The following is a 12,621-nucleotide window of genomic DNA, read 5'->3' on the forward strand; positions in this document are numbered from 1 at the left end:
TAGACAGCCTCTTTATCCCTGGCACTCGACTATGAATATGCCTATTCTGAGGCTGGTGCTTTCATTTTCGACCCGGGGATCTGAGTCAGACTCGGGTCTGTGTTCCGGACGGGGCCCGTGTGTGTTGTGCCACTGCCTGCACTGAGAACGGGGGGGGGGGGCAGGGGGAGCGAGGAGCTGACGGACAGGACCTGATACTGCACTTCCACCACAGGCCAATCCCCAGCTAACCCCTGTGCTGACAGCCAGGATGTAGCACTCATCCACAGGCCACAGCCCGGCGCTCTGGGGGCCCAGGAAAAGGAGAGCGAGGGGAGCAGGGAGAGCAGGGGGGAGAGGGCCGGCCGGTCGATGATGGAGTGGGGGTTGGTGGTTTGGGTGGCACGCACCCACTTCTGCCTCCGGAGCAACACGACCAGGAGGAGAAACCAGACTGAGCAGGCCTGACGATGACACGCCCACTTAACACACAAACACAAAGTAACATACAGCTAAAACGGAACATGTGACACGCTGCCACATAAAACATGTATTTTATTGTTTACATCTTCCGAACTCTGCTTGGTTACTTGACATTTAAGAGCAAATTATAAACATCCAGGGGAGACTTTTCCCGACGCTACCAGTGGTGTGAAATATTATTCTATAAAAGTACACAAGCAGAGCAAACATTTGTGTAGCCTCAACTTCTTCATCTCAAAACTTCAACCAAGTTGTGAGATTCATTGTGAGTGAAACTCTTAGAAGGGCCGTTAGACCGCGGGGTCAATAAATAACACGTTGGTAGACGTGCGGCGGAGCGAAGGAGGGCGAGGGGCCGGCGGTGACCCTGGCTCCACGCTGCGAGAGGGCTCCACTCAGAGCCGGAGACGTCTCTCCAGCTGGGATCACAACACTCGGCCGGAGCTTGGGTTTCAGAGCGCAACGTCAGGCCCCGGAGGCTGGGACAGCGGCGGCGTTCCCCCTGCCTGGCTCAGGGGGCCTGCAGGGGCCAACGTGAAGCAGACAGAAGCACCCTGGGGGGGGCGGAGGAGGAGGAGGAGGAGGAAGAGGAGGAGGAGGCAGCGACAGGCAACAGAGGCCAAAGAGCGATCGGGCTGCCCGAGACCACAGGTTTGCTTTTCTAAGTGCTGAGTGTGGGTTTGTGTCCCACCGCAGCTTGCTTCAGCTATTTGTGCTGGATGGGCTCTCCCTCCATTGAAGGACCCCAGAGGCAGAGTTTTGTGCATAAATAATGAATAATGCACTATGAGGCCATGAAGCCGAATGAAACAAGACCACGGGCCAGGGCAGGAAATACAGACCAGCCCGAGCAAACAACTCAGCTTTCACCTGCAGCGGCTCCCTCATTCTTCTCCCGGCGAGCGAGGAGAGAAATCCGTCCAGGGAGCGACGGTGAGAATTTCCCGATGTTTTATCCCGTTTCATAGTTTCATAGACACGGGATCGTTTTGCAGCGTTCGGGAGCGGTGGAATTTCCCAGGAAGACGTATTGTAGCAGCTTTCTGGGAAATATTAATATCCAGCCAGCAGCGGAAAGGTAAAGGGAGGGAGGGGGGGGGTCGCCATGGCGATCAGTATCTTGGTGTCGGTACGAGATGATAAAATGCTTCTTCACTTTCCACCCACTCGGTTTCCGCCACTGTTTGTCACCTCACTATGCAGAACATGTTGTCCATGTCGTGTGGCTTCCCAAACAGCGCGTGTGTGTGTGGTGGTGTGTGTGAGGTGGGGGGGTGCTATGTGTCCAGGATTGGCAGTCGTCTTCCCTACACTCCGCACACACACTCCCCCTGTCATCACCACTGCACTGCAGATCCTCCACATCTGCCTCGCCTTACACCGGTCGCTCTTACCGAGCCGCCCCCCCCCCCCCCCCCCCCCCCCCCCCCCACACACACACACATCGGCGTCTCCGGCTCCCTCCCACGCCGCCCCCCCATCAGGTTCATCCAAATATTTCCCCTCACTGCTGTTTGAAGCTTCCATGGGTCGCGAGACCTTGTGCACAAATCACGCTGGCTCGCCGTGAGGGGGGGGGGCGGGGGGGGGGGGGGGGGGGGGGGGGGGGGTCGTGCTGCTCGGGAGTGAGTCAGACACGTAGAAACCCAATCTGCACTGTTTTCATACGGGGTTATTTTTCTTGCCAAGACAGCCATCACCGATCAGCGGCTGGGCTCTAAACAGTGAGTTTAGGGAGCGCTCGCTCTACATTCTGTCCTGGCAGCTGATTTCAACCATATTCCCCAGCCACAGCAGCGGGAGAGACAGAGAGTAAATTCAGAGAGCCTGACAGCCTGCAGTGGTTTAACACAGGGGTTAGCCCCAAATACAGAGCTCTGGGTTTATGTTGATGGATGGATAACCAAATCCATCTCATTGTTTGCAGTAAAACATAGATGTTAGTTTTTACACTGTGACACCACACTTGTCGTCGTTCCCGGGGACTGAAACACGATCTGCCGAGCGACACACTCCAGAAATGCAAAGAGTGATAAAACTTCCCTCACCCACCGGCACTGGAAAGTCTCACTCGTATTTCTGTGAGTGTGAGTCAAAAATAATAAACTCTTATGCGAGTACGACAAAAAACACGAAAGAGAAAAAAAGATACCCGTCAGCTCCTCAAAGGACGGCGGAGGAGGAGGTGTGTGTGTGTGTGTGTGTGTGTGTGTGTCTTGGGGGGTGCGGGCACAGGCGGGGTTAATACCTAATGCTGAATTTTCATAACAGACTGCTGGAATATTTGACAGGCCCTCAAAGTCGGCCGGTAAACAGGGGCGACAGAGAGGGATGAGCCGGAGCTCCTCCCCCCCCGCCCCCACCCCCACACCCCCCCCCCCTGCCGCCCACCTGCAGGGCCGTGGCGGCTCGGCGTGAGAGGAGACGCCGGGCGGGAATCTGCAGCGCTGGTTAAAGTAATCACATTGGTCTCACTGCATCTGATCTGCAGTCTAACAGACTTCCAAACAGTTGAATGAGTAAATAAAGTGCCCCGGGGGACTCCCGCTGGAGACGGATTACCACGAGGGTGCGCACACAAAAGCAGCTCAAGTCCCACAACCCGATGTGAGCCGCGGACAAAGGCCGGCGCTGGGCCTCGACCGGGGAACCGGCAAACTTTATTAATCTCATCCTAGACAGAAACCTCCTGTAATCTACGCACTCGCAGACAGACACATGCACACTTAATGACTGTGCACGTGTGAGTGTGCGTGTGTGTGTGTATCTTCATCTATTTCTATCAGGTGTGAGTGAACGCTTATCGATACGGAAGTGTAACTATGTTTGCGTGCACGGATAAGCACATACTGGTGTGGTGCATAAACGCATACATGAGATTCAGCGTGTGTGTGTCAGTGTGTGTGTGTGTGTCTGTGTGTGTGTGTGTGTGTGTGTGTCCGCTAGAGTGCACAGACCACATAAGATGAGTCTCATGCTCACTTGGCTGTGGAGGCCGGGTCTTGGAGGGGACTAAGGGCCGTGGCATTCTGAAGCCCCCATCCCACCCCGGCCCCATTCTTCCCTCTTTCTGGGCCTGACACAAATAAAAGGATTAGGAGCCCCCGTTTCCGTCAGACCCTCCATTCAAGACAAAGCTGCTACCAGCTTAGTGTCACACTTAATGATAAAAGTGCAAATCTCTGTCAGTCACTTTGGGCAGAAATACCGGTATTTGGGGGGTTAATCTCATTTGATGAAGATTAAAAGGGGTAAAAAAAAAAAAAAAAAGACAAAGAAATGTCTTCTGGACAAATATCTATACTGCTGAAATCCAGTCGGCTGAAGGTTAGGCGCAGCGACTGAGGCGAGTCCCGCAGGAAGCGACGGCGAGCTGCAGAAATGTATCTTTGCTTTATGGTATAAACACTGACAGTGAGACAAGAACGGAGACAAAGAAGGAAAGAGAGAGAGAGAGAGCGAGAGAGAGAGGGGAGTGGAGAGAGGAAATTGCCTATACACACACACACACACACACACACACACATGCGCCCACACCCTCACAAAATGTGGGGTGTATGTAGACAAATACGCTGCTCTGCCCAGATTCCCACGTAGAGTCAGAATGTGTGAGGCGAGTGTGAGAGTAAGCCTTGGGCACACAACAGTCTGAATGCAGCACTTGCCACTATGATGCCAGTCCTCTCTAGTGTCTCTGTGAAAAGCCTACGTGTTGGAAAAACATTCCACAGTGGGATCACGTATACACATTTGAGGGGGGGGGGGGGGTCGCCAGCGGAGGCCGCGGCTCCATTTCTCATGCACGTTCGACCGGCCGCCTCAAGAAGAAGGAGAAGAAGGAGAAGAAGAGCAAGAGCAAGTGTGGGGCGAACACGTGCGTCATGCAAGCGAACCTGTCTGAAGTGTAATTAAAAACACTGCCATGGTGATGAAACCGCCGTGTAATCGTCACAGATATGAATGACCTTGAGCGCGGCTGCATCCAGACGACTTTAGAAAAAATCAAATTCATTTTCCTGGTTCAAACACGCAGGCTGGCAAATTGAAAGTGAAAACATTTGCTGAGTGTGTGTGTTTTCTCTCGGCTGGCTACTTGAAAAGGAATGCCAGCCCTATTATAGTATTTCACAGATTTAGCCAAAATCTAATTTGTAAATTGCATTTAATGGCTTGTGGTTGCTTTCCTTTTTGTTATGAAGAGTTGTCATGCTGAGAAAATAAACCTGAGTGCCCGAGGACTTGGAGCCAGTAATGAAAATCACTGCGTTGCCGAGCCTGGGCCTTCCTCTCCGCTATCGCTGATTAGCATTCCCGATTGACTGACATGTCCCACTGGCTGCCTAACAGCCGGCTTTAGGAGATGAGGTTAAATTGTGGCTACCAACAAATTGCATGCTTGAGTTCCTCTGCACCCCTCTGCTATCATCTAGTGTAATGTGAGCACACCAGGCAGATCCCTGTGCAGATCCTCCTCCTCCTCGGCGCTGCAGCTCTCCCCCCCCCCCCCCACGCTAAGCCACAGAGACCCTCGCTGCACAGACCCACAACCATCCACCCCCCACCCCCCCAGCCACCAGTCTGGCCTCTAAAGTGGTGATAGGCATTACCATGGCTGAGCCTCTGCGGCTTCCCATAGCGTCCAGCAAAGTGCTTTGTGCTCCAAATACACACACACACCTCACTCCCCTCCATCCTTGCTGACGCACACACACACACACACACACACACACACACCGTCACAGTTGGACAACCAAAACAACCCTTAATAAAATGACGTGACGTGACATTCATGGTGTCACTTCTCTCACTTAAGATTTACTGGCAGCAAGGCAGAAAACTACTGAGTCTTTCTTTACAACAGAGGGGTTGCGTTGAGTCTTCGTGCATCTATAGCTTGTGTAAAATTTACAACAGGGCTCTATTCATACGCTTAAGCGGCTTCACGTAACACGATCCGCTTAAATCAAATATTTATTGCTTGTGGAAACTATTTGTGGGAACCGGAAAACAACCGAAACGGTGAATCCAAGAGGTTAGTGATGCAAATAAATACCACTCCAACAGGTCCTTAATGGGTCCAAATGTGTGTATGGTGGGGGGGGGGGGGGGGGGGGGGGGGGGGGGGGGCGGGGATGGGGGGACGGTTAGCAAACCATGAGATGACAGATGATGCATCCTCGTACGCTGCTGGGACAGGCCGAGCCGTGTTGACATAAAACCCAATACTTCCTCACGGAGGAACGGGGGCCAGATTCAGCTCAGCTCCTGGCCGAGCACGAGAAACCCCAGCAAGCTGAAGCAACATCAGCCAGCGACGCGTTCCTCACGTTAGATTTGTCTCTCTGCAGAGGTCCTCCGCTATTTACACAAGAGCAGAGGGTACAGACACACTTTTAACCTTTTTAGGTGGAATTAAGAAACAAGGTATGCAGGGGCGGACTTGACCGTGAAGGCAAGGTGGGCGTTTGCATGGAGGGCCCCCAGTTAACGCCTCCCCCACCGCCAAAGCTATAAATCTACGATATAAAAATGTCCTTTTGTTCTAATTCTAATTCATAGCTCATATCTGACACTGCCACCATGTAAAGACGACCTGAACTTGGCCAGAAACACAAACATTCCTCCAGAACACTCACTCATTCCCACATTTTTCAACCGATTCAAATCTAACACAACATCACAAACAAAGATTTATATCATCCATCCATTTGGTATCGATATCAGCAGGTGCCAATCTGAGTGTTCTAATTCTGGTGTGGCTGAGGCTCATTGTGTTCACATGTAGGTCACAGATTTCACCAGGCTGAGAAAAGGGCCTCAACATCTAATCCGGGTTCCCCTCGGGCCCCCCAAGTCTCTACGTCCGCTCCTGCACCCATAGATCACCTCTAAATCCGTGTGGTTGTTTATTCTGAAATGCTTTGGTGTGCCGTGAAAGAAAAAAAAAAAACCCGGCCTTAAATAAACTAACAGCAAAGCGACTTGGCAGCAGTTAACATCCGGAACACATCACATCCATTTTCTTTCCGTGCGAGTGTTTGGTAAAAGTGTCCGGCCTCGCGGGAGTGTCCAGGAGCGAGCGAAACACGCCGAGAAGCTAACACAAGAAACCAGCCGTCAGCATCTCTCCGCCGTCGACGCCGCGCCGTCCCAAGCACGGCTAATTAAAAAACAACAATTTCCCAGGAGGGCACTCCTAAGTGTTCAGAAAGAGCACCTCTCAGCACACCGGGGGATCGTCCGGCGTGTAAGCGAGGTGAGACGGCTTCTGGGACCTCCAGCTTTTTATGGCTTCATCGCCGCTCTGCTTTGCCTGCTACTCGTGCTGCTAACTTTAATTTAATTTTCAGCGCCAGATTCTGAAAATTTTGGAAGGCGAATCTGCATGCTGATGTATCTGAACAAGCTACGAATGAAAACACACTGAAATAAGGCCTGGGGTTTTTTAGTAGGATGGTAAAACTTTATAGTCAGGTTATATGCATCAGCAGCACCAAACCAAGCTGCACACACACACACACACACACACACACACACACACACACACACACACACACAGAATAATGCTTCAGGTTCTGCTGGAGCACTGCGTTTTCTAACAAGGCCGTCCATTACAGGGGTGTCGTCCAACACTTTGGTCAAGTGATAGCCTTATTACACGACTCCTTTCAAACCATCTGCTGGGTTAGGGAAAAGCTCCCTCTGGGGAAAAACAAGAAGAACTCTCCCGCTTTCTAATGATGTATAATTGACCTCCAAAACACCAGGGCACAACACACACACACACACACACACACACACACACACACACACACACACACACACTCTCTCGGGTGGTGTAATTCCACGCCGCCTTTTACATACCGCCCCGTCTCGTTCGAGCTTGTTCGTCCTCTACGGCTACGGCAGCCGTCCAAGTGACGTGCTCTGTCTCTTTTGCCTACATATTTGATCAAAGGTCGCCCTGGGAGACGGGGCCCTGATATGATTCGTTCATCACCACCCCTCTCCTCCCCCCAGCCCCCCTCCCCCAAAGCCTTAATTTCAATGCATTCATGCAAAACGGCCGTAAAAAAGACAGCGACAATAAACACAGGTGACATGAAAAGAGGCAAACATATGGGATAAAGGCTAATAAAATCCAATCTTGTTACTATATAATTGCACTGTATGGAGCAAGATGTGGTGAACTGTGTTGGTGGGTTTAATAACATAGTACACAATTGTTTTCCCCTGTCTGCACTTAAAGCCGTTCCAAGGGTGTAAAAAAAAACAAAGACTGCTTGCCAATTCCTTGATTTATTATAGCAAGTGAGGGCTGATTACAGTGCATGAATCAGTTGCTGTAGGAATGTAATTAGGCACGTAGACCTCTGTAAGGCGAGGAGCTCTGCTCACAGCCCAGAGCAGTTTGTGGGCTGACAAATGCACCTTAAATAGGTGTCATAAAAGTCAAAAAGGTGCCAATTACACCTTTAAGTATCCCATCAATGCAAATGAAATAAACAAAAATGCCTGTGTCTGTTTGATGGACGGGCCATGCAGCCAGGTTTGGACAGAGGAGCGACAGAAAGAATGAGAAGGATGGAACGTGTGATGAATAACAGTGTGTGAGAACAGGACGGCGCCCAGCAGGTTTGTTGTGTTTGGCTGATGGGCGATTGGACTCGCCACACACACAAGCTCGCACAGAATGCCAGAGGTGGCAAAGAAAAGTGTGTGTGTGTGTGTGTGTGTGTGTGTGTGTGTGTGTGTGTGTGTTGGGGGTGGGTGTGAGTTCACGATACTGGATCATGAGAAGGCACATCCGAAGCAAATTGAGCAGAAAATACACAGAAGGAAAATACTAGAAGAAGTCAGGCGTTGTGTTGAATTTGTTTTCTGTCTTGACACACAAAACAGATAAAAATCTCAGCTGAAAATGAGATCCATGTCCGAGCTCCCAGCCACCTCTGAGCCGTGACGCCGTGACTCCGGTATCCCTTAGTTACTGCTATGAATTTTCCATTGTTATCAACTGACTACACTCCTGCCACAAAGCTCGGCTGAATGGCACACACGGCAATAGATGTAAGTCATTGTTGCTTTGCAAGGTATCTAGCAGAGAGCCATAATGTCCTGGTAATCGAGCTGGAATTGTTAAAAAGCCCCGACACAAAAAGCTGAAAATTTAGTGACAAGCATGAAAAGCACTCATGCAATGAGAAACACAGGGGCACCCCAGGGTCCACACAGTGCAAATGGCAACCCTCAGCATTTAGCCTTCTGTTGCTCTGACTTCATATTTGCTGCAATGTGTCTGCAATTACTGCTTTTATGTGATAATTTAATCTTTGATTTAATCATTTATCTCGCTTCGTGGCAAATCTGTGGCATTATAAACATTTGCAGTTAACATTTATTTTTTATTTATTCCTAATCTAAAGACAAATAAGAATATATTTTTATTATTTTTATTATTATTATTATTGTACTGCTGTAAATGTTTTATTTTGATCTGTTTATTTATTTTATTTATAGATTGATAATTTATCAGTATTTCTGCAACAATTAATTAGCAAAACACTTCAGTGTATATGTGTGTGTGTAGAGTAAAATTAATAATTTTACACTATGTCTCCTTTAATGTGTCCAATTTGGCGTGTGTTGTTTACGTTCTCGGATTCTTAATTATTTTTCATTATCAAAATACTAAATTGTCGCTGTAACTTCAAATAAAATCGCATAAATCGCGAAAAATCCGATAAAAATAAATAAAAATAAAATGACACTGAATTGTTTGAAACTTTAATTTAACTTAAACGTAAATAATAGAACATTTTGGGAAGTAAAAGCGAAGCGTCCGGTTTTCTCGGTTATTGATGCGCGCAGGTGGACGAAGAATAAATGTTATGTTTGTGTGTGTGAGTGTGTGTTCAATTAAATTCATTTATTTGCAACCAAGAAATACAAGAAAACCGGAATCAAAGCGCCATCGGGCCTGATGTGTTACATTTGGCAGCAACGTTTCCGGGGAGGAAATAAATGTGGAAATACCGCGAATCACTGCGACAATAACACGGAAATGTCAACAATATGAAAAGAATGATCTAATTTTTTTGTCACAAGAAAATCAATGTAAGATAATTCGATTAGATTTTTCTGGATAATTATAAGAATTCCAGACGCAAAACAATGTGAGTTTGCCTCAATGCGGCAGGATAAACAAGGAAGTAAATCCAGACAGCAGGTTCATCTATATTATCTCCTACTGTTTACAACTTTTTAACCATAAACACAACATATATCAGCTGATTTTGCACTGAGTGACACGCGTAAATGAGGCCTACGGACCAGGACCAGGCACGTCCTCCCAAACACAGCATCCGAGAAGAGACGAGACACAGAGAAAGGGACACACAGAGACAGAGAGAGTCCAAATAAAAGCTCCTTACTGTTGGTAGTCATGTTTGCAGTAAAGTTTCCTTTCTCTGAAGTAGCAGCTGGTGGTGAGAGGCTGCTGACACACGATGCACTGCAAACACTCTTCGTGCCATGATGAGTCGTTGACTCGCATCAAGAAACGGTCGGAAATGGGCCGCTGGCATCCTTCACACACTGACGGGTGATGACACTCAGACCCTGGAAACGGTACACACACGGGTTAGAACACAGCGGCACACACCGGCACACACCCGGTGAAGAACAAGGCTCCAAACCCGCGCAGGGCCTGCTGACCAGCACCGGACACTCATTACTGCGCCAAACTGACATGCGACCAAATGCAATAAAAAAATCAGATTTTCATAGATAAATGTGTCAAATTATCTCTACATGACAATTTGTATCCGGCTCGGTGAAAATATAGAAATACCTGCTTTACCTACACAATATTCCTGCTTTTAGTTGCATCATTTTACGCATAGAAACACAAGTTGTTGTTTTTTTTAACGCACACTGACTGCATTAAAAGTTTGTTAATATTTGACAGCGGCGAGTGATTTGCAGAGGTTTTTCCAGTAAATTCATCCTCACCGAGCATGACGCCGAGGGTGGCTTGTCCCGTCCGCAGGGGATGATCCTCAATTTTGATGCCGTCAAGCATGATGCACGTCTCAGACTGTTCTCCCGTGGAGAGGCGCTCCAGTGACACCAGACCTGTTGCGATATCCATAAGAATACAGTCACACAAAAAAAGGAATCCCCGCAAAACAGTCAGCAAGAGAGGAGCGCTGGAAACCTGTTGAAACCTTATGAGTTCCGTATGGCACAAGCAGCCTGCAGCTTTTGGAGGAGGAGGAGGAAGAGGAGGAGGAGGAGGAAAATGGGGGAAACGTGAACTTAACACAAGCACAAAACTCTTCTCTGCTGCTGCTGCTGCTGCTCACAACACTGACAAAGCAGGAAATCAGCCTCAGTCGCGTCCCTGATATGCTGCGTAAAAGCGACAACAAAGCTGCGAGCAAAGTCACCTGTTATTACCCCCGAGGAAGCTGCTTTATGTCGGCGTCCGCAAAAAGCCCGAGCGCGGAGAAAAGTGGATTCTCTCCGCCGTGTAAACTGCTTTAGCGAGGAAGAGGAGGTGTGGGTGTGTGGGTGCGGGTAGGTGGAGGTGGTGGTGGTGGTGGGGAAACCTGACAAACAAATCCCCACAAAAAAATCAGATTGTAGAGTGGAAGTTCCCGGCGTGCAGGATCTGTGCGCCCCTGATGTCGCTGCTGGAGAAAAGTCTGAGATCGAGATTGAGGCGAGTGGATCCTCCCACTGCTGACTGACTGCAGGCATGGCGACGCGTGTTTCAGCCCCACTCACTGCCGTTGGGATGCTATTGGAGCAGATACAGTCCAATAACAACACACAGGCAGAGTGAATCGTGGAGAAGAGGAGGAAGAATAGGAAAAGATAGTTTGGCAAAGCTAAAATCATTATAATAATAACAATAATAATAATAATATTGATAATAATAAGGTCATTAGTAGGCACTTTTATTTGTTGTGTTTTATGTATTCTGGCCTGTAAGAGGCCACATCATTCATTTAAAATGTCTACCAGTAGGATTATTATTTAGCTTTATTTGTAATATTTCCTTTAAAAGTGAGATATGCAGGTTTGTGTGTGTGTGTGCGTGTGTGTGTGTGCGTGTGTGTGTGTGTGTGTGTGTGTGTGTGTGTGTGTGTGTGTGTGCGTGTGTGTGTGCGTGTGTGCGTGCGTGTGTGTACGGGAGCATCGCATGTATTGATAGGCTTTGTGTATTGTTTCCCCAATGGAAGCTGATGCACCTGGCGATCTGTGGCGATAACAGCAGCGATCTGGCAAGCAGAGAGGAGGCCAAATACACTCTCACACACACACACACACACACACACACACACACACACACACACACACACACACACACACACGCGCGCGCGCGTATATTTGCATCTTTCCGCATGAGCTATGTGCCAATGAAATAAGAATAATAACACAATTGCTGGATTTCCAAAGAGAACAGATAAAAAGCTGTTCAGAAATTAACCTGATATATTTTCAAAGCTATAAACGGTTCGGAATTCACTCCAGAATCCAGTCTGTCACGATTTAAACTAAATAAATGTGTGTCTGCTCAGGGCATTTCACACACGCAGGTAGAACGCAGTAATATCCAAGACGATGAGTATAACGCGTGTTAATGTTTAACGGTCTGCGAACGGTACGGGGGTTAAAAAAAGAGGCCTGCGTGAAATTATTAAAAACAATAACGGGTCGATGCGATGCTGTTTCTCGAAAAAAACCGTAGACAGATTAAAAATATGGGGGAAAATAACTTAATATTGAGAGAACATTTCAGAACAAAAGGGTTGAAATAAAAGGAAAATGTATCGATATGATGGAAAAATCGTGTTATGTGGGTTAAAATAAAGATTTCCACAAACTAGTAGATGATTTTAAGATAATAACTGCATCATCACAGAACATGCAGAAATAATAATAATAACCAAAATAATGAAATCAATAATGACAATAAAAACATAATGATAATAATATTAAAAGCTGCAAATGATCTACATTACGTAAATCGATCCATTCACAGGCGTTTGCCCCCTGGCTAAATGTGTATAATCTAATTTAATAAGTAAAATGATATATTGCGTCATATGTATCCATGCAGTCGTTACCTTCAGTGCATGCAGGCCTGCT

General features: G+C 47.9%; 1 protein-coding gene across 3 annotated transcripts in view; it reads right to left on the reverse strand.

Annotated features, from left to right (window-relative positions):
• The window catches only part of lmx1bb (LIM homeobox transcription factor 1, beta b), a 45,453-nt gene extending 34,838 nt beyond the window's left edge, over positions 1-10,615 (reverse strand). For 2 of the 3 annotated variants that reach the window (XM_076154323.1, XM_076154322.1), the window contains exons 1-2: positions 10,477-10,615; positions 9,897-10,083 (exon numbers count right to left, since the gene is read on the reverse strand). In XM_076154323.1, the coding sequence (XP_076010438.1) occupies positions 9,897-10,083; positions 10,477-10,615 (326 nt within the window). Of the gene's footprint in view, positions 1-9,896; positions 10,084-10,393; positions 10,399-10,476 lie in introns of all 3 variants that reach the window. The other variant, XM_076154324.1, reaches the window with a different exon arrangement.
• Between the last annotated feature and the right edge of the window lie 2,006 nt (positions 10,616-12,621).

The sequence above is a fragment of the Genypterus blacodes genome, unplaced genomic scaffold (assembly GCF_046128005.1).
Source record: "Genypterus blacodes isolate CSIRO-AG114 ecotype Tasmania unplaced genomic scaffold, CSIRO-AGI_Gbla_v1 ptg000061l_1, whole genome shotgun sequence".
Classification (NCBI taxonomy): domain Eukaryota; kingdom Metazoa; phylum Chordata; class Actinopteri; order Ophidiiformes; family Ophidiidae; genus Genypterus; species Genypterus blacodes.